This window comes from Moschus berezovskii, chromosome 10, assembly GCF_049115385.1.
Source record: "Moschus berezovskii isolate FMDL1 chromosome 10, NW_MosBer_1.0, whole genome shotgun sequence".
NCBI classification, from domain to species: domain Eukaryota; kingdom Metazoa; phylum Chordata; class Mammalia; order Artiodactyla; family Moschidae; genus Moschus; species Moschus berezovskii.
The window spans coordinates 89,050,940-89,078,397 of NC_142469.1; the positions used below are offsets into that span (position 1 = coordinate 89,050,940).

Sequence of the window (27,458 nt, forward strand, 5' to 3'; positions counted from 1 at the left end):
AAAGCCAGAGACACCCAAAGCCTAGTTATGAATATTAGTAGATGAGACTCTTCAACAATGTAGTTTTCAACCTTTTTATTTTTTTTTATTTCTTACTATAGAAAACGGAAATATACACAAAGCAGATAGAATAGTACAGGGAACCTCCTGTATCAGTTATCCCTTCAGTAATTATTGATAGTCCAGCTGTGATTCATGGGGTTGCGGAGAGTCGGACACGACTGAGCGACTGAACTGAACTGAACTGAACTGACCATTCTCGAGTTATCTGGACTCCTACTCACTCCTCATCCACTTAATCATTATTAGTATTTTCACATTTTTAAAGTTATATTGAAAAATATGAAACTGTTGTTTTGATAAACCTACACACACTTATGACTGTATAGAATATTCCCACCCCTCCAGAAAGTTTCGTGGTGTCTGTAATGGGTCAATCAATTGCTTCCATCCCAGAAAACCACATTTTAAAACACTTTAGATTGTTTTTCCCTCTGCATTTTGAAAAATACGTCAGTTTATTTTGTACATATACTGAGGTCACATCCACATACACAAAAACATGTATGTGCCCAGTATATATACATTTATTTATTAATTATGCAAATGTACCATTGTCATAAATTAATAGTACAGCTTAATTTCCTTCTTTCCTTGTCCCTCCCTCATTCCTTCTGTCTCTTTCCCTCCCTGCCTCTCTACTTCCCCTTCCTTCCAAGTAGAATAGTATTTTCATTCACAGTCCACTGTTAAGTGTCTTATTCCTGGGTGTGGGCACCCCACTTGAAGTTTACACTTTCATGTATTTATTTGAAGGGACCTAGAGACAGAGAATGTAATTTCCTTTAAGATACTTCAATAATTACAATAAATTGTGTGTTAAATTCACGTTAGTTACATTCATAGATTCTTCACTTCTACATCAACATTTGAGCTTGGAAACCAGACTTTATCTGGGTGATGGAGGGGAAAATTTCATAAGTCTGTGAACTGAATTAACTTATTGTCTGTGTCAGCGTTTGGTGGGTATGGCAGATTCAGAGTTCAGAGACTCATAGGAAGACTACATAGGGAGGGAGGTGGTGAGAGGTGATATGTTAAACAAGAATCACACTGAATTGGGGAATGAATGGGAGACCTTGGTGTCTCCTGTCTTTTCCTAGTTTTTTGTCATTGTGCAAATCAAGTAACCCTTTTGTTACTTTTCTCCCTTGTCTAGAAAGTGAAGAAGTTTCAATAGGTGACTACACCTTTTGCTTAGTAAAATCTTACTGTGAATAGGCATTTTCTATAATATATACTCTGAAAACAGTTCATGTGAAAGTGCTATTTGTGAAAGATCAAGTACAAATATCAGGGAATATATGATATTTTATAAAGAGGTGAATTTTGTGACCTCATGTATACTTGTTTAATTTTATAGTGAACCTTTGATATTTTGCATTACGTTTTTTTTTTTTTTTTTAGCTTTGGTAGGAGTGGAAATTCACTCATTCCTACAGGGCCCCAATTCTGTATATTTTAAAAAAATGTGTCGTTAAAATTTTTTAAGATGGGGTGGGAAGCTTCGAAATGGGGACATTGATCTGAACAGAGTCTATATATTCTGGGTTTAATTTTCTCATTTTTGGGGAGTGTGTGCCTTTTGTTAGTGAGAGAATAAAAGTGATTAAAAAAATTTCCCATTGTCGTTCCATTTTATCCATTATTCTAATTTTATGGTGTTGCATTTTCCTTCTTAACATGTGGTTAGTGCTGTTAATCCTACTGCTGTTTTAAAACCAGAAATGTTGAACAGAATTGAAAGAACAACTGGGTGATCCTCCCTGCCCTTCCTCCTCCTCAATACATTTGAAATAAATCTTAGACCTTGGATAATTAATGTAGAAGTTTTTTTACAGAGTGTAAATTTACCCAGAGTCTGCCTATGTAAGGATGCAGATATGTGATTCAATTCAGTTAGAAAAACACATTAAGTTCTTTAGTAGACAGATGTTCAAATAATTGCATCACTGGTTTTCTCAAACTAGTTTCATCAAAACATTCCAGCACAGTGCAGTCTGATAAGACCTTTCTACCTAACATGTGTGAATTACGTTTCGTGACATCTCTTGTAGAGCAAAATGTTTTTAAAAAGTGAAATAATTTGTTTTGTTTGACTTTCACAACTGCCATACCAAACCTGCTTTTCTTGGTTTAGCTTATTTTATTCCAAAAGATCGTCAATTACTATAACAGGAAAGTGGGGCACTTGGATGATGTAGCTTTAAGAACTGACTCCTGTTTGTTTGGCAAAGTCCTTGTGGCTCAGATGGTAAAGAATCTGCCTGCAATGTGGGAGACCTGGGTTTGATCCCTGGGTTGGGAAGATCCCCTGGAGAAGGAAATGGCAACCCACCCCAGTATTCTTGTCTGGAGAATTCCATGGACAGAGGAGCCTGGTGAGCTATAGTCCATGGGGTTGCAAAGAGTCAGATATGACTGAGTGACTAACACACACGTAAGCCTAAGGAATTTGATAATGCTGTAATGTTTTACAAACATTTCCCTGATTTTAATAGTGATAGATTGAAAATCTAAAGTCAAGTGAGAGTGAGCAGCCAGAATGTTATATTTTATCCCTTCTAGAAAATTATTACAAGGATGGGATATTGATTTTGGCTTTAGATCAGTCTTCTAAGAGTTGGATGTTCTATAGAAATAGAAAAGCTATAACTCTGGACCTCTAGGAGCAAAACAGTTGTTTTAAAAGACAGTGTATGGTTTTCCTTTTTTAAGATGTAAACTGTGCTTTATTACTTTGATACTGGTCCAAACTATAATAATATCAATCTTAGAGGAGGGAGATTTAAATTTCAAGAACCGGTTTAAAAGGGCAAAGTAAATGGATGGTGAAATACCGTCTGTGAATAAAAAAAATATTTGAAGATTTTTCAGCTTGCTTAGAACCTAAAATAAGTACCTCTTACCTATTTTTTGGATTTGTGGTGACAATTTTCCATCTCAGGAATTTTATTTGCCAGCTTACATTTCCTTTCTTGTTTATCATAAATTACCCTGACATGTAAATTTGAAGTAGCCGATGTTATTTCTTTGCTCACTTAAAATGGAAATGGCCAGGCAGAAGCACAGGCTAGATTTCCATTGCTCAGGTAGTTTGTCAGAAAAACCATTATTATTATTATTTTTTTAGTAATTTATTTAGTTTATGACCTGAATTAACAAGGATAATTGAACTGTAGTGTGAATGTTTTGTCTAGGTGGGATACTGCATTATCTTTGTAATGATGGACAGTTTACTTCAGCAATTGACATGGGTGATATATGCACATTATGTAATGTCACGTTTGTATTTCTCATTTTCAGTGGATGTGGTGTGTTACAAAAATTTTCAAAATTGCATCGGCTCTGGATCCTAAGTGATCTTTTGTCTTCCATGCCATTGTTTCCTCTGTAGAGCTCTCATTACCCTGGATTTTGATGGCATATATTTACAAAGTTTTATTGCCCTTCTGCTTAAATAATAAAGATGTTAAGCCCATCTTTTCAACATGCATGCCCTCCTCAGGAGATAACATTTCTTTTGCAGATTTCCCATAATTTTTCATAGTAATTTTATGACTTGATGGTATTTTATATTAAGGGAAAGACTATGATAAAGGCTGTTATTATATATAACTTATTTTAATGAACATTCTCTACTTCTCAAAAATATGAGACAAACAAAATTATAAGATGTCAACAATAAACATAATGGTTTTTTTTTTTTCTTCTGATATGTTTCTAAAGTAGATAATCTTAGCACTGCATTGATATTTTGGCATTTCCTGGTCTATGTGTAATATTCCAATAGGCTTGCTAATGCTTCTTGCTGAATCCTGCCTGCTGGCTTCCTATTCCTGTACTCACCAGGTTGCTCCCAGCACTAGGGGCTCTAGACATTCGTTTTGCAATTCCTATGACATGTGGTTTGGTCACCAAAGTCTCAGTCTGTCTCCTTCTTTTTCTCTCTTTTTCCTGGTGACAGAGGGCCTACCTTCTAATGTCAGAGCCCCAGACAAATCCAAACACTTCATTTTGTTTCTCAGACTCAGACTAGAAACTAGTAGAGCAGTAGGTTGCTAAGGACAGAAACACACATCCTATAGAGAAGGCAGTGGCTGACACTCCACTGTTAGGCTTTTTGTGATGGTCACCCCGCTTCTGAACTGCTATTATAAGCTCCCCCTCTCCTGTTTTTACCAGGGAATTAAACATGTTTATTTTTGAGAGCATCATTTTAATTTTTGTTGTGTAAAAAGGAACTTAAGAGAGTGATCAGTAAATATGATACTGCCTTGTTATTTTCAATATGTTACAATGTTTACAGCAAATTGAAAACAGATTTTGTAATAATATCTAAAGTGTCTGCTTATTTTTTATGTCTACGTAGAAGGTCTTCCTACTGAAGAAGTAAAAAATATTTTAGAGAAGGTATTATCGGAATGGAAGAATATATCACAGCGTTTGGAAGATCAGGCGAGAAAAATACAGCTGCAGGAAGATATTAATGCTTATTTCAAGCACCTTGATGAGCTTGAAAAGACCATAAAGACAAAAGAAGAGTGGGTAAAACACATTGCCTCTTCAGAATCTCCCCAGGAGTCCTTGCCAAGCTTGAAGGACTCCTATCAGGTAAAGACACAGACATCCAGCACATGAAAGGTTCTGTATTTAAAGAAGATGCTCGCTATATAAGGAATCGAGAAAAATAGTACTGAAGAATAGAAACACAGAGAATGAACTTGTAGACACAAGGAGGGTAGGAAAGGGTTGGGTGAATTGAGAGTCGCACTGACATATATACACTGCTGTGTGTAAAATAGCTAGTCCCCTGGTGGCTCAGTTGGTGAAGAATCTGCCTGCAATGCGGGAGACCTGGGTTCAATCCCTGGGTTGAGAAGATCCCCTGCAAGAGGGAATGGCAACTGACACCAGTATTCTTGCCTGGAGAATCCCTATGACAGAGAAACCTGGTGGGCTTTCATCCATAGCGTCTCAAAGAGTCGGACACAACTGATCAACTAGCACTTTCACTTGCACACAGTAGCTACCTGAGTATAGAACAGGAAGCTCAGCTCGGTGCTCTGTGATGATCAAGAAGGATGGGGTGGGGTGAGTTGAAGGGAGGCTCACAAGGGAGGGGATATATGTATACATTTAAAAAAATAAAGAAAGTGCTCCTTGTATCCCATGCTTTCAGTGAACTCTGCTCTGATTGATTTTCTGTGAGGATGTTCATCCTCAGCAAGTTGTGTGATCACATTTTCTCTTCGTAGCGGGAGTTGACAAACCTCCGTAGCCTCCACCCCAGAATTGAAATGCTGCGTGCAAGCTGCTCAGCCTTGAAGTCTCGGCCTTTTGCCCCAGAGTTTGTCCAGCAGGATTTTGAGAGCTTGGTGGGCCGCTACCAAGCTGTCCAACAGGGTTTAGAGACGCGCCACCAACAGCTCGATAATGGTAAACCCATTCTCTTGTGTTTTTCTATTAGATGATTCCACCATCTGCTTTCTCAGTTTGACTTGACTTAAAAATTACTCCCAATATTTAAACCTGGAGAAGGAAATGGCAACCCACTCCATTATTCTTGCCTGGGAAATCCCATAGACAGAGGAGCCTGGCGGGCTGTAGTCCCTGGGGTCGCAAAGAGTTGGACATGACTGAAGTGACATAACACAGCATGCATTTAGACCTTTAGTACACTTGCTTGTTTTACACCAGCCTCGCTGTATTTTCCTCGGTGCCTGCCACTGTCCCACTTCTTAAAGTATATTCAGACTATTTCCTGGATTCTCACTTGTTTATAAAAATGCAGACATCTTTCACATGCTGTTCAGACTGTGTTAATGGGATATAATGATTTTTAAAGAGTTTTTTTTTTAGGGTGTTGTTTCTCCCTTTCACTGAAGGAGGCCAGCTGATATCATTACTAACGGGGCTAAAAAGAATGATCGCTTGCTCCAAATGGTTAACGTTTTAGCAATACCATCTTCTCTTTTCAAAGAAATAGTGTTCCTCTTTCAACATCAGGAACATTTTGAAGAATTTTTACCTTTGGATTAAGACTGGTCTGGGAAAGTTAATTCCTCAGTTCAGTTCAGTTCAGTTCAGTCGCTCAGTCGTGTCCGACTCTCCGCGACCCCATGAATCACAGCACGCCAGGCCTCCCTGTCCATCACCAACTCCCGAAGTTCACTCAAACTCATGTCCACAGAGTCGGTGATGCCATCCAGCCATCTCATTCTCCGTCGTCCCCTTCTCCTCCCGCCCCCAACCTTTCCCAGCATCAGAGTCTTTTCCAGTGAGTCAACTCGTCGCATGAGGTGGCCAAAGTATTGCAGTTTCAGCTTTAGCATCAGTCCCTCCAATGAACATCCAGGATTGATCTCCTCTAGAATGGACTGGTTGGATCTCCTTGCAGTATAAGGGACTCTCAAGAGTCTTCTCCAACACCACAGTTCAAAAGCATCGATTCCTATAGATCTTTAAAACTCATTCCTCATATATTATTTTCTCCTTGTCTTTTAAGTCAGGAATTGTGTTGCATTATGTAATACTATGGGGAAGGCATGCTAAAAAGTTACACATTTAACCACACCCTTCCTTGAGGCAATTGTAGGTTATGTGATGACGTGTAAGACTCTGTATGTGTGCTTGGTGAGCAATTGTGTCATGTTTCCTTTCTTATGGAAAAGCATTTGGACATCATACTTCTGTTGGCTGAACTCACTTAATCTAGACCATGAAGGGTTTGAGAGGACTTCCTTTTCAATTTGCTGTTATGAAATAGGCTTTTAGTTTTGATAAGAGCAGTTTAAATGTTTATTCTTACCTTTAAAATAATTGGTAAATTTATTTATTTTTGTTTTTGATTGTGGTAACATATTCATAACATAAAACTTACCGTTTTAGCCATTGTTAAAGTGTAGAGTTCAAGAGTGTAAAATATATTCGCATTGACGTGCAACCCAGCCCCAGAACTTTTTCACTTTGTAAAACCGAAACTATATACCCCTTCAGCAGCAGCTCTTCATTTCCTCCTCCCCCCAGCCCCTGGCAGCCACCATTCTACTGTTTCCATGAGTTTGATTATTCTAGAAACCTCTCCGAAGTGGAATCAGACAGTTTTTCTTTTTTGTTGACTGGTTCATTTCACTTCTCCTCAGAGTCCCTTTTTGTGGGTTGGGTATGTCAGAATTTCCTTCCTTTTTGAGGCTGAATAGTATTGTTTTATGTAGACTTCATGTTTTGCTTGTCTGTTCATTTGTAGATGGGCGTTTGGGCTGTTTCCAGCCTTTGGCTGTTGTGACTAACGCTTCTGGTTTCTTAACTTGCTGCTGGTCAGTCTCAGCTCTCTGTGCTTCATAGGAACTGGCTTCCTCTCCGCTCTAGTGTTGCTTGTCTGTAAATTTGGTGTCAGAGGCTGAAGCACCCATCTCTCCAGCTGGCTGGGGCAGCCATTGTTTCTCAGGGTACCTGAGCGCCTGGCTGTGGTGTTCTGTTCAGCGTCCACCCCTCTGCGGATGGCGGCCTGTCTGCACACTTGAACTTAGAGGATCACTGACTGAGGGGATCTTTGTCTCCTTTTATTCTTTGTGTAGCTACTGGGGAAAGGAGATTATATGAGACAAAAGGATCATTGTAGTACCATCTTCAGAGAGACATTTCATCATGATGAAATGAAGAAAAATGATGGAGGGTTACTTAATATTTCAAGCATCAACATCCGCAGGAATGAAGTCACCACTGTCTGACTCTCAGGAATGCCAGTGGAGTGATTTATTTGATCTCTAAGAGAGACCCTTTGTAATTTTAATTATGGAGTTTAACTTCTTGTGTAATAGAATTCACCTATTATATATGAAGATTAACAGTAGATATGGCAATATTAATTTCCTAACAATAGTTTCTCAAAGTGAGTACTTTTCCATGAACAGAACTGAAGAGCCGACCTGCACGTGCGTATTTGGAAACATTGAAAACACTGACAGATCTGCTAAATGACTCTGAAAATCAGGCCCAGATGTCTTTGAATGTCTTGAATGATCTTGCAAAGGTGGAGAAGGCCCTCCAAGAAAAAAAGGTAATATATGTTTTAGGCGTAAGTGGTCTAGGATAATTTCTAACATATATTTTGAAATATTTTTAAAAAATGTATTCGTTTTGGTCAAAATTGATCAAACATTGCTTATATTTCTTGTAATTTGAGAGTTAATTACTATAATTTAAGATCTCAGATCCGTCCGTTCCGTTCTGTCGCTCAGTCGTGTCTGACTCTATGCGACCCCGTGGACTGTAGCCTACCAGGCTTCTCTGTCCACGGGATTCTCCAGGCAAGAATACTGGAGTGGGTTACCATTTCCTTCTCCAGGGGATCTTCCCGACCCAGGGATCGAACCCGGGTCTCCTGCATTGGAGGCAGACACTTTAACCTCTGAGCCACCATACAAGATATTAAATGTTTTTAATAGAATTTGCTAAGTCACTTCTGTTGTGTCCAACTCTTTGCGACCCCATGGATCATAACCCACCAGGCTTCTCTGTCCATGGGATTCTCCAGGCAGGAATACTGGAGCAGTTGCCATTTCCTCCTCCAAGGATTTTCCCAACTCAGAGATTGAGCCTGTGACTTTTATGTCTCCTGCATTGGCAGGTGGGTTCTTTACCACTAGTGCCACCTGGGAAACCCTTTAATAGAATAAAAGCATATTTTCTCCTTCTGTTGTGACTAGCTTAAAATTTTCACCTGGATAAAATATCTTTAATGAAATGAAGAATATCGATTGTGTTCTTCGTTTTCTGTGTTGAATGAAAATGCTTCCCTGGTCACTTTTAAAGCATGTATTTACACTATTTCATCAGATATAACTGATTCCCCATCGAGCCTTACACACTGGGCCCTCATCGGGCCTGTTGTTCTGCTGGTATTTAGTGCAGAGAATGTTGGGTTGGCCAAAAAGTTTGTTCAGGTGTTCTATTAGATATTACAGGAAAACCCAAATGAACTTTTGGCCAACCCAATATATTGTCTTGAAACCACACACAACTCATACAGGGAAAGCTATGACTTTTTTGATTATACTTATTGGTTTTTCATGGGACTTCCCTGGTGTTTCAGCGCTCAAGAATCTGCCAGCAATGCAGGAGATGCAGCCGACGTGGATTTGATCCCCTAGTCTGGAAGATCCTTTGGAGGAGGGAATGACAGGTCACTCCAGTATTCTTGCTTGGGAAATCCCATGGCCACAGGGATTCAGTCCATGGGGTCTCAAAGAGTTGGACATGGCTGAAGTGACTGGGCACATTCTCTTTTCATGAGTTTTTCACAATTCTTTTTTGATCAAATTCTCTTTAAAAAGTGACTTTGACTATTTGTAAACATTGTTATTGAATCTATCTTCACAGATAGATCATTATGTGTATTTTTAATCTTGAACTCTGTTTTCCAGGCTCTTGATGAAATTCTGGTGAATCAAAAACCTACCTTAAATAAACTTGCAGAAGAAACAAAGGCTTTGGAGAAAAATGTTTCCCCAGATATAGAAAAAACATATAAGCAAGAATTTGATGATGTTCAAGGAAAGTGGAACAAACTGAAGGTCAAAGTTTCAAAAGATCTGCATTTGCTTGAAGAAATTACCCCCAAACTCAGAACTTTTGAGGTAAATCTAAAAGCCACTAGGAGGTTTAGTTTATTAGAGTAAAGTAGTAGTTGTCAGTAAATATCTATTATTTGAGCAGTTTGCATTCTTTCTGGTCCCATGTTTGTTAATGTACTTAAGATGGGATATATAATTCCAACCAAAGATATACTTTTAATGGTGCTGGAAAACACATTTATCTCTTTTTGCCTAGCACAAAGGCTTATTGGTAGCAGTAAAGTGGACCTTGCAGATAAGAGAAAATTGCTTAAAATTGACAAAATAATGTTTCAGAGATGAACCCGCATGAAATAGCTGGTGGTTAGATTGCAGTGGTGACTTGGTTAGAGTGGTAGAACTTGCCTGGATAGTAGCAGATAGCCGAGTTCTTGAAGCTGTTTCCATAAGATTTCAGACATTTTTAGACCTTTGAAAAACCTGAACTAGGCTACTGACAACCAGTATCAGATTGGGAAAACAGGTGATTTGAGGGACTTGAAAATTCGGCAAAGTGAAAGTGAAAGCCGACTCTTTGCTACCTTATGAACTATACAGTCCATGGAATTCTCCAGGCCAGAATATTGGAGTAGGTACCCTTCTCCAGGGGATCTTCCCAACCCAGGGATCAAACCCAGGTCTGCTGCATTGCAGGCGGATTCTTTGCCAGCTGAGTTGCAAGGGAAGCCCAAAAATACTGGAGTGGGTAGCCTATCCACTCACCAGGGGATCTTCCTGACCCAGGAATCAAACAGGGGTCTCCTGCATTGCAGGCAGATTCTTTACCAACTGAGCTATTCAGAAGTAGGATCCTTCCTTCCATCTGAAAATGTTGGTAGGTAGAGAGTTCCAGAGGAAAGGATAATGTGAGGATGTAAGGAGAAAGTGGTCAAGGTCCATGTCAGACGGGACAGTCAGGATTTAACGTTTCACCTGCAAGGAGGATGAAGAAGGGACTTAATGAAGGTCGGGTAGAGGAGGATGAGCTTCTCTACCTTCTCACCTGGTGGAGAAGGTCGGGATGAAGGATGAGCTGATTGCACTCTCTTTGTAGCCCACTACTGCCTCCTTGCTTCCCTTGTGGCTCAGCTGGTAAAGAATCTGCCTACACTGCAGGAGACCTGGGTTCCATCCCTGGGGTGGGAAGATCCCCTGGAGAAGGGAAAGGCTACCCACTCCAGTATTCTTGCCTGGAGAATTCCATGGACTGTACAGTCCATGGGGTCACAAAGAATCGGACATGACTGAGGGGTTTTCACTTTCACTTTCAGTGCCTCTTTACCTTGGTCTTTTGTGGTTTATTTTCTCTACTGATGTATCCAAGGTATTCTTCTCATATAGTGCCTGGCACAGAGAAGACACACAGTGATATTTTTCAGTGAATGAAATGAGATTAGTAATATGAGATTTAGATGTCCACATACATATATATATATCCTTAGAGATTTTTTTTATACATATACTTATATATATGAGAATTTTTGTAAAAGTTGTTTCAAAGAAAGTGGAAATATTGAAATGACAAAACTTATGAAAATGATGTTTTAAAAATTAAAATCAGAGCATGTGGTAGAAGCTGGTAGGCGATACAGTCTAGGAAATGATCCAGGAAGATGAGCAAGAGAGGGGATCACTGAAATATGAGGGAAGCTGTTTGACACAGAAACCAATGGACAGTTCCAAGTCATGACAGGAGAATAAGGATGGCAGGGGTTCTGTGTGTGTGTGGTCATAGTGGAAGGAATTAGTTTTCTTGAAGTGTAAGCTGCAGTTCTACACTGAGCTCTCGTGCAAACAAACCATTAATTTTGAAGAGGAGTGTGTTTTTCTGTAGTTTTTTGGCTTATTTAAATTTGTGAGTGGATCCACTTCGCTTTGTGTGTGTGTGTGTGTGCGCGCGCGCACGCGCACGTGTTCATGTTAGTAGCTCAGTAGTATTAGACTCTTTGCGACCTCATTGCAGCCCTCCAGTCTCCTCTGTCCGTGCAATTCTCCAAGCAAGGATACTAGAGTGGGTAGTCATTCCTTTCTCCAGGAGATCTTCCAGAACCAGAAATTGAACCCAGGTCTCCTGCTTTGCAGGCAGATTCTTTCCTGTCTGAGCCACCAGTCTTCAACTGTCATTCTTTCCAACATAAAAAACCACAATTACTCTTATTTGTGATTTAAAATTTTTGTTATGTTCCAAGTATTGGATTATCAGTGGTTCTCAACCATGGGTAAATTTCTCCCCAGAAGGACATTTTTTAATGTTTGGAGACATTTTTTGTTATCACAACTATAGGGAAAGGGTGGGTTCTGTTGGCAACTTAGTGGGTAGAGGCCAAGGTTACAGCTGATGCACAGGACAGCCCCCACAACAGAAGAATTTACTGGTCCAGATGTCATCAGGGCCAAGGTTGAGCAATGCTGGTTAAAGTATTTTCTATCTTTTCAAAAGATCATTGCTTTATTTTCATAAATTCTGAGATGTAGTTAGGAAAATTTACTAGTGAAGATTAACCCAAGGGTTAATCTCTTCTGACATCTTGATGTGTTATTTTAGGGTTAGCTAAATGCATGCCAATATTTTAATATGGAATTTAAGGTGAATAAGTATTCCTCCAGAACACAAAAGAGAGTTCTGTTGTTGTTACTAATGTAGCAAATCCAGGCCAATTGGAGCATAAGGCAACTTTTCTTTTTCTTAAATTGTTCAGTCATGTCTGACTCTTTGTGACCCCATGGACTTCAGCCTGCCAGGCTCCTCTATCCATGGAATTCTCCAGGCAAGAATATTGGAGTGAGTAGCCCTTCCTTTCTCCAGGGGATCTTCTCAACATAGGGATCGAACCCAGGTCTCCTGCATTGCAAGCAGATTCTTTACAGTCTGAGCCACCAGGGAAGCCCAGTTGGAGCATACGCCAACTTTATTTCCATTAAAAAATCACTTCAAGTACATGTGTCTGGATATTTAGATTTTTTTGGTTGTTTTTTATTACATTAACAGATTTTAATGTGAATTACAAATTTTTACTTTTTGTGTCCTAACTATAAGACTGTTGGCGATGTCTGTATTCCCTAATCATGCAGCTTCTTTGTTGAAATATGTATTTCTTCAATTCTAAAGAACATTTTTCTCTTATATTTGCTTTGAATGAATTGCTTGTTACTTAACTACTCACAATTCACTTAGGAAAACTTTTACTTTTTTCCCTAAAGATAATTGCAGTAAATATTCATTTGTAGATTAAAGTTGTTTTTCCTTTTTTACTGACCTGGTGTCTTTTTCTAGGCATTCAAGTTCTATTTTGTCTTTAAGGCATGAAGTACTGTAGGTTTTCGATTCAGTGCCAATTTATGATGACATTTCTTAGGAAAAAAGTGGTTGACTTGTTTATTTTTCAAATGCATTTTAAACTGTGTAAGAAATGCATACACACTGCTCATTGAAGACATTGAATAACAGAGACAGAATGAGCACTGAGAAGCTCCCTTTCTTTCCCAATGAGCTTTCCTGGTGGCTCAAATGGTAAAGAATCTGCCTGCAATGCAGGAGATCCAGGTTCAACCCCTGGGTTAGGAAAATCTCCTGCAGAAGGAATTGGCAACCCACTTCAGCACTCTTGTGTGAAGAATTCCGTGGACAGAAAAGCCTGGCAGGCTACAGTTCATGGGATTGCAAAGAGTTGGACGTGACTGAGCGACCAACTTTCATTTTTCTTCCCCAGTGCCATTTCTTTTCCTTGGAGTAGCTAACAGTAAGAGCGATCCTTGCTGGAGATAAACATACTCAAAGTAAGAAAGAAGAGTTCATGAATATGACTAATTCTAATCATTTTCCCCCCTTACTAACAGAACCAAGTGATACTGGGACTCTGTGAGGGACTCCATTGATACTCCCAGTATTGCTTGTATCCCAGTATCATACACATCTGTTTAAATAGATGGTATACAAATGCATGTATATGGATTAGAGTATCAATTTCACTACTCAAAATAATAATGCTTTTTATTGACACAGCACATTTAAACTTTGAGAGTATTTTCAAAGCTGTGTACTTATAGTTTCCCTACCATCCCTAAAATACTTATAAGATGATCTTGATATCTTTTTATGTGCAAATTTTGGTTTTCCATTATTCATTGGCAAATAGTGTTTTTCTTATATGCCTGCCTTTTCCATATCTACATGGCTGGTTTCTTTTACATAGATAGTGGTGGGGCCTGCATTGTTATTCACAGTATCATGTTCAAATATGTTTGTAAATTCTTCTTTAAATCTGTTTTTCGCCAAATTAATGATCTCAGTTCTTGTACTTAAGATGTTGACTGGTGCTTTAAAAAAACTCTCACAGAAAGTCCTACCACTCTTTCCAGGAAGCAAAATATTTTAAAACATATGAAAAATTTCACTGTTGATTTTACTGACATGAGTTTCTTATGAATTATGGGGATTAAATATTATAAAATCCTAAGACACTGCTATCACCAGCAGTAATATCTTTGAGTTCAGGGGCCACAAGTGTATTTCCTATGGTTTCCTTACCCTGTTCAAGATCCCCTGTAGCATGTCATAGGCTTCCCAGGTGGCACTAGTGGTAAAGAACCTGCCTGTCAATACAGGTGACTTAAGAGATGTGGGTTTGATCCCTGGGTCAGGAAGATCCCCTGGAGGAAGGCATGGCAACCCACTCCAGTATTCTTGCCTGGGAAATCCCATGGACAGAGGAGCCTTGTGGCTACATTCCTTAGGGTTGCACAGGGTTGGACACAGCACCTCCAAGTCATGACACTGTCCTCAAGGCCCACACAAACTCTCATATTTACCAATATTTACCTCCCTTCTCTTTGAACCTTCTCTTTAGCCCCTTCCTTCCGTTTGCAGACTTTTATGTAACCTGTTGCTCTGATAATCCGATTACCATTTAAATCTGACTCCTGCTTACAGCCACTTCTCTGTTGGATTCACTGTCTGCACTAATACCAGAGTTGTGTTTCTGGAAAGCGTCTAGTTGTCTTTGCCACGAAAATACAAAGTGCTCTCACAAACATCTCGTATCTCCTGCCCTCTCCTTGCTCTCGAGCCCTGCCTGCATCTTCTCCTGTGAGCTGTGTCGGGTGGGGAGACAGTGTGGTGGGTCACAAAGAACACATTGGGCAATGGCCCTTTTCTGGAAAAGTCACTTACTTGCTAGGAATTTACAGCCTCCTTTTCTTGGTTCATCCTTGAAGAAGAACCTACTTCTACGAGCAGTCTTTGGTCTTATTCACCATCACACTCACAGCTAATTATTCCTTCCTCCACTACATGTTGTTTACACCTTCACAATCACGTGATCTCAGGCCACCTTTTATTAAGGCTGAGACCTGTATGTCTGTCCTTTGCTAGGGCGTGAGCTCTTTGAGCATAGAAGCCTCGTCTGGCATAGCAGGCAAGTGGATATGGATGCCTCTGCTTTGCAGGTGCCTGCAATGGCAACCCACCCCAGTGTTCTTGCCTGCAGAATCCCAGGGATGGGGGAGCCTGGTGGGCTGCCGTCTATGGGGTCGCACAGAGTCGGACACGACTGAAGCGACTTAGCAGCAGCAGCAGGCATAATACGCGTTCGTACCTCTCTAGTGAGGTTGGATCTATTATAAAATCTAAATGCCTGGGTGTCCTTGGCAGGAAACCCATGTAGTCACACCTCTCCCTTCAATTGATGAACAAAGAGACACACTGAACACTCTGTGTTTTCTTACCCAGAGTGCAGAAGGGAACATGCTGGAGCTCTGAAACAAGCAGAACCAGGTTTAGAAATTTCTTTGGAACACATTTCAGGGTAAAACCCCAATGGTAAACATTTTCTAAAAGTAATGTGCCTTGTAACTGATTTAATTCTTTCTAGGTAACACGTAACTGATAGAATGATCTCATAGGTTTTTTTTTCCTTCTCCTCCTCGTGAATGTGTTTTACTTTAATACAGGAAATATTGGTGCTTTTTGGATCTTAAGTTTAAGAATTCTTTTGGTTTCAGATTAATAAATGCAGTAGCAGTGTCAATGCTGGTCTTCTGTGCTAAGTGAGGGAATATTGAGACTGTTTTGAGGTTAATGAATATAAATCAAAGAAAACAGAAACATACTGCCTTAAGTTACTGTTTTAAATTTGGTTTCACAACTCTTCTTGCCTATGCCTTGGGTTAGATATTGGCTATTTAAAAAGCTGTGGACATTCCAACAGATGGGGGAGGAACAAGATAAAATGCCAAGAATTTCGCTGTAAATAAAATCTTGGGTGGTAGTTGTGTACCTTGGAATCTTACTGTCGTCCATCCAGAGATACCAGGCTTCAGATTTCCTCCATCCCTGTTCAGGGGCTGGGGGTGGGAGATGGACGTGTAGGCTTCATGGAATTGTTTTTATGACCTCACATTCCTTTTCTGTGACCCAGCAGCAGGTGTTGCTCAGCCAAAGTGCTTACAAATCAGTGCTTTTGAGCCGTGGTGGTCAGTGCAGCGTTTTGACCCCTCCAAACTGGAGTATTTGATACTTTGGTTTTCATAACTTCCATATTAGTCATTTTATATTTCATTGAGAATTTATGAATGTAAATAGGAATGAGAAATGGTTACTTTTGATTAGTATATATAGTGTGTTTCTGCATGTGAAATAATAACATTCATTTTAGAAATTTACTAGGATTTAAACAATTATTTTTTGTTATGCTTTAAAAGAACTGAAGTCCCTCCAATGAAGATAGAACATTAGAAATTGCCCTGTTTAAGTACTCTCTATATCTCTATTTATCTGTTCCTCTATTCATTCTGCAAGTGGATGGAAAAGGTAAAAAAAATATTAAATACACATCAGTGTACGTTAGAAACTCATAAAGGCATCAGCTGAGTGTTAAATGGACAGAGAAATACTCTTCATGTGAGCTTTTTCACTTTCTTTGTAACCTCTTATCTGTACAGTTCACTTAAAGATGAGCATATTTCTGTATTTTGTAAAAGCACAGGAAACATCTGCTACAAGTGGACTGAGACAATTAGTTCTCTTCCAGGGAAAGAGGAGACATTGGGAGGCATCTCCGTCTTTCACGTATACCTGCACACAAGTGGCTGCTGTCGTGGTCCTAGTGACCTAATAACCTGTCCCACGCAGTACAGCCATAGGGTAGAGAGGCCTTGTGAAGCTGCTGTTATCAGGCCCCTTTCTTTTGGGCCTTTTCTCATGTACTTGGGTTCCTTCTGCTGAGCTGAATTCAGCCAGGTCTGGTGAGAAAGACCATAAGCAGTCTTTCACACAGTCACTTTGAGCAGTTATAGGATGGAATTAGCACTGATGTTGACAGCAGTTGAACACTTTACACTGATGCTTATGCAAATATGTCCTCACCCTCGCTGCTGGTTCTGCGAAGTGTCTGTTGGGAACAGACACCAGAACCCAAAGTGGTAAGTCTTTTGTGGGCTTAACCTTGGTAATAACGCACTTGATTTTGTACGTCTGAGTAATAATAGCTACCATTTACTGCAAACCTCCTGTGTACCAGAGCCAATCTAAACTATCTCTGTTTTTCAGAATAGTCAGGCAAAGTAGTTGTTATTATTCCTGTTTTATAGGTGAGCTATGGAAGCTTCCAGAAGAGAAACTGAGAAGTTTCTCAAGGTCTCGTGGCTGGTTCGGTGCTGAGCTAGATATTCAGACCTTGGTCTTTCTTTTCAAAGGTCACGCTGCCTGTCTTAGAACTGAGCGCAGTCAGGATTACCTGCAGAACTTTTAGTAGTGAAAACAGCTTTTCAGATTCCTCTCTGTTCCCTTTGTTATCATTGGGATGATCCATTGGTCTCCATGGGTTGTTGGTGTCTGTTGCTTCCCTCTTCCTTTCTCTCATGTTTAATTGTACAAGAGGGCTTCCCAGGTGGCTCAGTGGTAATGCAGGAGCCACAGGAGATGGTGGTTTGTCCCTGGGTCAGGAAGATCTGCTGGAGAAGGGCATGGTAACCCACTCCAGTATTCTTGCTTGGAGAATAATACCATGAACAGAGGAGCTTGGCGGACTAAAGAGTCTGACACAATGGAGTGACTGAGCATGCACACACTTAACTGTAAGAGGAGGAACGGGTGTGTGTGTGTGAACTGTGTGTGCTCACAAGGGTCTGTGTGTGTCCGAAGGAGGGAGAGAAGGGGGAGGTTGATGGCACAGGACTTCCTTTTCTGTACCAATGACAGGGATCACTCAGGCTGCTCACTTCAGTCAAGGCTGATTGTGGTTAAAACCTCCATATAAGTTTCAAAAATTCTTGGCCCAGGAGATTGTCAATTTTCTTTACTCCAAATTCGATTTAATGAATTGCCCAGTTACACAGCAGTAATGCTGCCTTGAATTCTTAAAAAGTTCAGACTAGAGATTAACAGTGCAAGGAGTGGTAACAAGTTAAGTGAACAGTTTAAAAAGGCCCTCATGAACTCTATAGATGTATTTATACTTTCCTTTTACACTTTTTATCTTTTGCACACCCCACCCTACCCTGCCCTGACTATATCTTCCTAAGCAGTCTTCTTGGATAAGACCCTTGAATGCTGAAGCCAGCCCCAAGGAAGAGAGATGTCACCGATTGAAAATATTGTCAGAGTAGCACGGATGTATGAGAAGAGTGACAGAAACAGGCTAAAGAGCAGAGGGAAAGGAAGCTTGGGGAAAGAGCTCAGTGCGACTGAAAGGGCTTTCAAAGCTGTGCTTGGGACACGGAGAATGAGAAATGCTTGCTCCGGGTGGTATATTATGAATACAGGAGACTGAAAGGCTCGGCCACATAAGCCCTCTTTGCTTTCCATCTTCATCAGAGAATGACCTTGCGAGCTGGAAAGTGGGGAGTGGTCATTACTGAGAGTGCATTAGAGCCTGAATTGTGAGTTAGATGGAAAACCACGCGATCCTTCTGATGCCTAAATCTTCAGCCCCAGTAATGTACTGTTCTACCCATGATCTCAAGGTCGCATTAAGCAACTTGTGAGGAAATTACCAGGACAATGGAGATGGGTGAATGTCTTAAATAAGGGGTAACATTCTTTTCTAGAAGCTAAGGACCTGCACTAAGCTTGATGTCAGTTCCTGGCAAAGCTGTAGATAAATGATTGACCAGAGACCTTACCTGTGCTTAGGAAAGAGTGTGGTGGTCCCCAGGAATCAGCATGGACATCACTCAGAAGCCTTGTCCAGACCTCATTTCTTTCAGTACTGCTTTCTTTCATTTATTCTTTGGAGGAAGATACTAGATTGTTAGACATACAGACTCATAGTCTCACATTTCATGTGTGCTCATTTAGCTTAAATAGTGCTCACAGATTATCATTTTGGGTAAGGCTTGATTTCAGTAAAGTATTTGGGAACATCCCTTAAAACCTAAGTGAAATGCTGCTGCTGCTGCTGCTAAATCGCTTCAGTCGTGTCCGACTCTGTGCAACCTCATAGATGGCGGCCCTCCAGGCTCCCCCGTCCCTGGGATTCTCCAGGCAAGAACACTGGAGTGGACTGCCATTTCCTTCTCCAACAGTGAAATGCTACTTAGATGCTATCCCATGTTTTGAAAACTAAGCCAAGAAGTTTGTTGGCTAATGAACGAGGTGATGTCCTCGTAGAGGGATGCTCAGGAAGGCACTGTAATTGGCCTTATTTTTCACCTGGGAAAGAACCCCCAAACTCAACGAAACAAAAACAACAAAAAACCCAACCCAACAGAAGAACAATGCCTCACTGTCAGATTGCAGATAAGAGAAAGCTGGGAGGAGCAGCTGATAAGGTGGAGAGACTAAAATTTTGAATCATTCTGTTGGCTTTTTATTATTTTATTACTAAGTAGTATTGTTAAGTATTGTTAATATTTGTAAATTTCAAGTTCTGAATTTATTACAGAAATCAATTAAACAATATAGAGTAGGGAAAATATGCTTTTGAGGTCGTTATGGAAATTTTGGGAGTTTTAGCTAACCATAATAATTATGAATAATATATATCTATAAAAATTTTTGAAAAGGAAACAAAATGCAACTCTTCAATAAGAAAAATAAAAAAAAATTTAGATGACATTTTCTGAATGTACTATCTATATCTGAAATACCACTTAGGTTCCCTGTTTGTCATTCATTCCAGCATTTTAAGGATAAGAGTAATTGGTTCTTGGTGGCATATTTTAAGTACGTTAAAAAGTTGATGTAATTACTGGAGCATGTTGATCAGGGTGTTGAAAACAGTATCTGGGTATCGTGTTCTTGAGACATCATGGCATGAATTGTGAGTTTATAACCACTAAAAGACTAAGGGAAGACATAGTGGCTGCTTTCCAGCCTGAAGGTTATTTTTGAATAAGATAGTTAATTTATCTCCATTCCTAGGGAGGAACAAGAAACAAATAGTTGAGGAAGGTACAAGGAAAGGAACAAGTCATACTGACCAATGTGCTTAGTAAGTGCTGGATGAAGGAATGGAGCTGGGTAGTGGGCGATACTGGGTCTTAGATAACAAAGCATTCAATAACAGAACTAAGAACAGCCTACTGTATTCCCTCCATTGTGCTATTTTTCAAATCCTGCTTTGAGTAGCTAACTTAAAGAGAAAATTATTCTGAATTTATATAAGAATGAAAGATTTTTTAAAGCTGATTATACTTAGAAAAGCATTTCTCCCTTTAATTTGAATTTTTAATCATAGATATAGCTCATATTAAGCAAGATAGCTTTGTTCACTGGAGAACATTTTGAAATTTTTAGAATGATCACCAATATATCATCTCATGAGGATTTTAGGCGACAATGAAGGAAATAATTATTTTCAGTGTTGGAAGTTTTTTTTTTTTTTTAAAAAAAAGAAATAAAATAAATGAAAATGATGCTATCAAAGTTTTGAAAAGTTGCCTTATCTCCTGTAGCAGTAGATCTTGAGCTGTAGCAGGTTGAATGTCACTGAGTAATATCCCCCTTTGTTATTGTGTTCGATCAGGCTGATTCGAAAGTCATTGAGAAGTGGATGGATGGTGTGAAAGACTTCTTAATGAAAGAGCAGGCTGTCCAAGGAGATGCCGAAGGGCTACAAAGACAGCTTGACCAATGCTCTGTGAGTTCTGCTGATCTGGGGATTCTGCTGTAATAAAATTTTCTTCTTCCTCTTTATTATTTGCTGCTTTTATTAAAATTGTAAGAATATGGTATGACAATAAACCTAGACAAAATATGTTTCAATATAAACCTGTTTTTTGACTTTAAAGCTAGTCAAAAAATGACTTATAATTCACATTTCTATTTTTGGCTGTGATTATAAAGTTTTTTAAAAATTACTTATTTTATATTGGAAATAGTTACAGATGTACAGCAAAGTGATTCCGTTATGCATGTGTCTATTTCTTTTTCAGATTCTTTTCACACATAGGTTATTACAGAATAAATTTTGGGTGGAGAACACAAGAGCAATTTTAGTTCATTAGTAGCTGCTGTTTTACTTCGCGGTGATAGTCTTAGTGTCATAATTACCAACTGTATATCTTACTGTACTTATGGTGAGACTTTAAGAAAAACGCTTTTTGCAAATGAAGTTTGCCAGTAACATTTCATGCATTTTATATTTGGTGGAATCATTAGGCTTCTGTAAATTAATCAGAAGTACTGTTCCCTGCTGAGAGTCAAGTATTTGCAGTCTGATTTGGCAGATGGCTATTTGAATCACCCAAGTGAAATGAATTTCTTAAGACACAATATTTCTTAAGTCGTTAAACGTCTTTACTCCCAAGCGTTAGAGGCAGACAAACTATAATAATGGCATCCACTTATGTTGGAATGGACTCAACAAGGGCTTATTTTATGTGTTCAGGCATTTGTTAATGAAATAGAAACAATCGAATCATCTCTGAAAGACATGAAAGAAATAGAGGCTAACCTTCGAAGCTGTCCAGTTGCTGGAATCAAAGCCTGGATGCAAACAAAACTAATTGACTGCCAATCACAACTGGAGAAATTTAGCAAGGAGGTAAGTTTTTCAGCTTAACCTGCATGTGAATTTCAAGAGGTAGATAATGGCTTCTCTTGACTGAGTAATTTTATATCCCATCCAGACTGAAAACCAGTGATCTAGAATAACTACAGCATGGGTGACAGATTGGGGCAAGAATTGGATAACTTTTTTAATGAACGGTGGGTACTGTTGTCCACTCTGCCCCGGATGGGAATGAACTTGATGTGTGCAGTAAAGAACAAGGAAGTCATCGTAGCTGGAATAGAATGCAGGGAAGAGTTAGCAGGTTGGAGGGAAGGATTTGGGGCCAGGAGGTAGGTAGAGATGGGTTGTGTATTGATTTTGAGACATAGGTTTTGAATTTTATTTCAAGTATGATTCCACTTAGAAAGCAGAGGGTTTTGAGCAATGAACTGACATATGATAGATCCATTAGGATCACTCTGGCTTCCATGTGGATAATTTGCTCTGGGAAAGCGAGAATAAAAATGGGGAGAATCTTGAAAAGGTTACTGCAGTCTTGGAGAAAGAAGATGGCCCCTTGGACTAGGGAGATAGTGGTGGAGGTCATGAGAAATGTTAGGTTTGGACTAAATTTTGAAAGCGGACATGGGAGTCTAGTAATAGATTAGTTAATGTGATATGAGAAAAGGTGAATAGTTAGCAACTGTTCTGGATTTCTGTGAAGCTTCCAGTTTGTGTAAATTGTGGTGCCATTTACTGAAATGGTGACAAACTCAAGGAGAAGCTTTAGTGGGAATAGGTCAAGTGATGCTGCCCATACTGGGACTCAATTCAAAATTACAATACATGCAAATAGGGTTTCCAGCACTAATCACCAGCCAAGGATGCTAAGAAGGAAAGGTTTGCCCCAGGGGAAATGCCAGAGGAGTAAGACCCCAAAGGCTGGGTGGAGAAAAATTTTCACAGCTCAATGCTGAGCTGAGCCCAGTCAAAACTGGAAAGCACATTAGATGGAAGCTTTTGATGATCTTGAGAAAAGTGGTTCTGGTGGAGTGGTGGGAAAGAAAGTCACACTGCAGAATGTTGAGGAGAGGAAAGGAGATGAGGTCCTGGGGCAAGGGTAACTAGCTTTGAGAATTTCTCTATTTAGGGGAACAGAGAAATGAGATTTGTACTAGAAGGGACATGGGGATCCAAAGAACTGATTTTGTAATTTTTTTTTTCAAAGTTATTATTGAAAGTTTGCATGCCAAAGAAGATTTCAGTTAGAAAGAGGAGGTGATACAGAAGACTGAGAGAAGTTAATGACTGAAACAAAGTCTGTGGTTAGGCAAGAGTGGATGAGGTCCACCCTTTAAGTGAAAGAGCTCCTGTTAGGAGATCCCTCTGTGGCAATGTTTGGGGCAGCAACTGTGGGTACTGTCGGAATACGGTGTAGTAGTTTTCTTTTGATTGCTCTATTTTGTTAGTGAAATAATAGTGAGGTTGCATAGAGCTGAAGTGAGTGAGAAGGGAAGAAAAAATGAGAAGAGAAAATGTGAAATGCAGGAATACTCTATAGACAGTCACATAGATAGTATATATTCTCTCAATACAGTGTTTTTTTATTTAATGTTTATACAAGAAAACTTTATATTTACATCCCTGAGTATTTTGTTTCCCCACAATTTCCTTATTTGAACAAGCTGAATTTTAAAGAAAAGTTAAAATTATGGTTGAGTGAACAGCCATAAACCATTCCTAAATTTGCCAATTGTTAGTGTGTTACCATGTTTGCCTTTTCTCTTTCACCCCCCACCTCTTGACATATATATATACACACCACCCACACATATGCCTTGTTTTTTTTTTTTTTTTTGCTACATGTGGTTTTGTCAGGAAGTTGAAAGTATTTTGACACTTCACTCTTAAATACTTCTGCATGCTTCTTCCATCAATGAAGGACAGTCTTCTGCAAAAGTGCAATATCATTGTCACACTTAAGAAAATGCTTTCATGATATCATCTTATATTCTAGTCAAATTCAGACTCCTCTAAATGTGTTATAATTTGATGATATGTGCTTAAAAGGAGCTGGGGTATTTTGGGGAAGTAAATAAGGAAAATGGTTTGGAAGTGATGATGGGGAGCAAGGAAGAAAAGAGATAGATGGATAGATTGATGGAGCCTTAGATACATGTAGATATTTAGACCTGTGTATCTATGAGGGCAGAAGAAGAGGGCATCAGAGGGTGAGATGGCTGGATGACATTACCGACAACGGACATAGACATGAACTTGGGCAAACTTCAGGAGATGGTGAGGGACAGAGGCCTGGCATGCTGCAGTCCATGGGGTCTCAAAAGAGTCAGACACGACAGTGCGACTTAATAGCAACAACAACATCTGTCTACATATATACATACATACACAAATGACAGCATGGAATTAATTGTGAATTGCTATTGACTCAAAGTATGGGGATAAATGCACAGGAAAATTTTTTAAGTGTCTCCAGCAAGGAGGCAGCCACGTGCTGTGTGAGTAATTATGTAAAGCAGTTCTAAACTATTGTATTTCATTGAGTAGTAGGAAGGTTGAAGAAATTTTGGACAAATATCATGTTGCGAAATTTTTATTTTTCTAAGGAAGGACAGACATATAAAATCAACAAATAAAAACAGTCTGTTATATTCCCAATCTCATGAAAGGAAAAAGCATCTTAATGCCAAAATATAGGAAGTATATAATCTCGGAATAATTAATGATAACTTTGAACTTTTCTGTTTTTGAGAAGTTTGCTGCAGTGTCTTTATCTTTCATACTTCTCTGAGGCTCCATGAAAATTGTATATAGCTGACTAGTGCTTAGAAACTACTTGTGAAAAGAATTTGGGGAATGTGGCTCCCCGAAATCTGTGTTTCCTTTTTTTTAAAGCTCACCAGGTTGAAGTGTTGCTCAGCAGGGCTGTGTGGGTTGCTGGCAGTAGACTTTCTGAGTTCCATGTTGGGCAGCGAAATCTAAGCCCCTGTTTAGTGCCTGTCTATTTTTATGACCATGACCCTGTTTGGACAGTGGAACAGGAAGGCCAGTAAGTATTCCCCCTTATTCTCGTGAGAGCCATCCTATTCCTGTACTGCCCTTTCGTCACCATCAGTTTCACAGCCAACCAAGCCCTGGCAAGGTGAGCAGTACTGTGAAATTTCATTTGAGCGGGAGGCTGAAAAGTGAAGTGAGTCCTGGATGATTTACGTGGTATGATATCTTCTTTCACAGTAGAAGTCAGTGGTTAGAGGGAGGATCTCTCTGAAGGGTGTTTTCAGGCTCCCTGAAATAGTTGACAAAGTTATTGAACCAGATTCAGACAAATACCTATTTTCTAATATAATTTTTTTGTAGCTGCGTGGAGTATACCAGTAGAGCAGATTATCAAAACCAAAGTTTTGTAAAGCAGTGTTTTATGAATTTCTTTAGTGGTAGTCTCCTCTTCTCTATTTTTTAGATTAGTTTTTGGTTTATTTAGTTTTGGCTGTGCCGGATCTTCGTGGCTGCAGGTTTTCTCTAGTTGTGGAGAGCAGGGACTTCTCTCTAGTTGTAGTGCGTGGGCTTGTCATTGCAGTGGCTCCTCTTGCTGCAGGGCACGGGCTCTAGTGGTGTGGACTTTAGTATTTATGGCACGTGCGTGTTAGCCCTCAGTAGTTGTGGCACACGGGCTTAGTTGTCCAGCGGCATGTGGAATTTTCCCACACTAGGAATGGAACCTGTGACCCCTGCATTAGCAGGCATATTCTTAACCACTGGACCGCCAGCGAAGTCCCTCTTTTCTGTTTTCTAAAAATGCAGTTTTAATTGGGAATCCTGTTAAGAAGGAGAAAATGGACATTTTGGCTGCTTCAGTTAATAGATTTCCTTGAGATATATGCTTTTATTGATGTAAGTTAGAGCATTACTCTGTTCAGTTCAGTTCAGTTTAGTCGCTCAGTCGTGTCCGACTCTTTGCGACCCCATGAATCACAGCACGCCAGGCCTCCCTGTCCACCACCAACTCCCGGAGTTCACTCAAACTCATGTCCATCAAGTCGGTGGTGCCATCCAGCCATCTCATTCTCTGTCGTCCCCTTCTCCTCCTGCCCCCAATCCCCCCCAGCATCAGAGTCTTTTCCAGTGAGTCAACTTGTCGCATGAGGTGGCCAAAGTATTGGAGTTTCAGCTTTAGCATCAGTCCTTCCAATGAACACCCAGGACTGATCTCCTCCAGAATGGACTGGTTGGATCTCCGTGCAGTCCAAGGGACTCTCAAGAGTCTTCTCCAGCACCACAGTTCAAAAGCATCAATTCTTCGGCGATCAGCTTTCTTCACAATCCAACTCTCACATCTGTTATGCATTTTCAAAATTATACTAGATATTTCCATATTAATGTCTAAAATGGGATACTGAATCCCGGTTATAATTATTGTTTTCATTATTGCTTATATTCCACAGCATCAGGACCAAATGTATTAAGGGCTTCATCTGACTTTTAAATCTTGAGATTCTTGGTGGAAAGTTATTACTCTGTCTTTAGATATTAAAAACTAGAAGTTGACATTTAATGTATTAATATTTGTTTATTCGAGCGAATGACTTTTCCTTTGTAGATTGCTATTAAAAAAAATAGGTTGTCTGAAAGTCAGGAAAAAGTGGTGAACCTGAAAAAAGACTTGGCAGAGATGCAGGAATGGATGACCCAGGCAGAAGAGGACTACCTGGAGAGGGACTTTGAGTACAAGTCTCCAGAAGAACTTGAGAGTGCTGTGGAGGAGATGAAGGTGAGCCTGGGGCAGCTAGGGTCAGGGGGCTTTCCATCTCATTTCCTCTGTTTAGAACCAGTCAGCCAGTCATCTGCCTAACCTTAGGGTAGTATGTACATAAAATCTCTCCTAGGAAAATTCCAGTTTAAAACCAGTAGAAGGGCAGCTACCATTAATGATTTTTGGGTAGGGAAGCTGAGACTCCACGTGTTGAACTTCGGCCATGATCTGAGTCCATGAGGGCCCCTGACAAAGTCTTCTGTGTCAGAATCTTAAGCTGCAGAGAATGACTCATTTACTGGCCTCAGTTTTATATTCACAATATTGTGCCACCATCACCACTGTTTATTTCCATATATTTCCAGGAACAGGAAGAATTATTTTTCATAAGGAACAAGTGAGACTTACCCATTTCAGTTGGGAGCTATCTTTATTTTACCAGCCATATTCTTCCAGCTAATACATAGGGCACGCATGAATACTAAACATTTTACTGGGGCAGGTAAGAGTAGTCATAAGAATATTGTCAAGGGATTCAATGTCAGTTGGGTCCACAGGATGTATTTCTTGTAAACTTATATATTCCTGTCTCAATAGCCTTGCCCAGTCTCTTTTTTATATATACGAAAAGAACTGGGTATCTTTCCCACATTTCTAACACTGTTTTTACTGTCCTTCAGTGTTGAAGCCAAAAGACAGAGTGTCGTGAAATCTACTTTTTGAAAAAAATGAGTTGCAACTTGCCTATAAGTATAACAAAAGCAAAAAGTCTCTGTGCAGACAGTTTTTAAAAGGAGTATATTTTACCAATGCAAGGGAAGGGATACCCACTCCAGTATTCTGGCCTGGAGAATTCCATGGGGTAGCAAAGAGTCGGACACGACTGAGCACCTTTCACTTCACTTCACATAATTGCTTTACAATGTTGTATTAATTTCTAGTGTTGTAGTTAGCACTCTTATTTCACAAAGTATTCTCTGTCCCAACTAGGTAGTTAGAATCATCTGGACGTTTTAGTTTTGGTTTGGTTATTTTTTGAAGAAGAAATTGGTTGCTGAGACAGGGAGCTGATTTTTA

The 27,458-nt window shown here is 39.7% G+C and overlaps 1 protein-coding gene across 10 annotated transcripts in view; it reads left to right on the top strand.

Annotated features, from left to right (window-relative positions):
- The window catches only part of UTRN (utrophin), a 567,941-nt gene that overhangs the window by 172,993 nt on the left and 367,490 nt on the right, over positions 1-27,458 (top strand). For 9 of the 10 annotated variants that reach the window (XM_055433618.2, XM_055433617.2, XM_055433621.2 and 6 more), the window contains 7 exons: positions 4,433-4,674; positions 5,319-5,499; positions 7,977-8,122; positions 9,489-9,701; positions 20,642-20,755; positions 21,506-21,661; positions 26,229-26,399. In XM_055433618.2, the coding sequence (XP_055289593.2) occupies positions 4,433-4,674; positions 5,319-5,499; positions 7,977-8,122; positions 9,489-9,701; positions 20,642-20,755; positions 21,506-21,661; positions 26,229-26,399 (1,223 nt within the window). The remainder of the gene's footprint in view (positions 1-4,432; positions 4,675-5,318; positions 5,500-7,976; positions 8,123-9,488; positions 9,702-20,641; positions 20,756-21,505; positions 21,662-26,228; positions 26,400-27,458) is intronic. The other variant, XM_055433625.2, reaches the window with a different exon arrangement.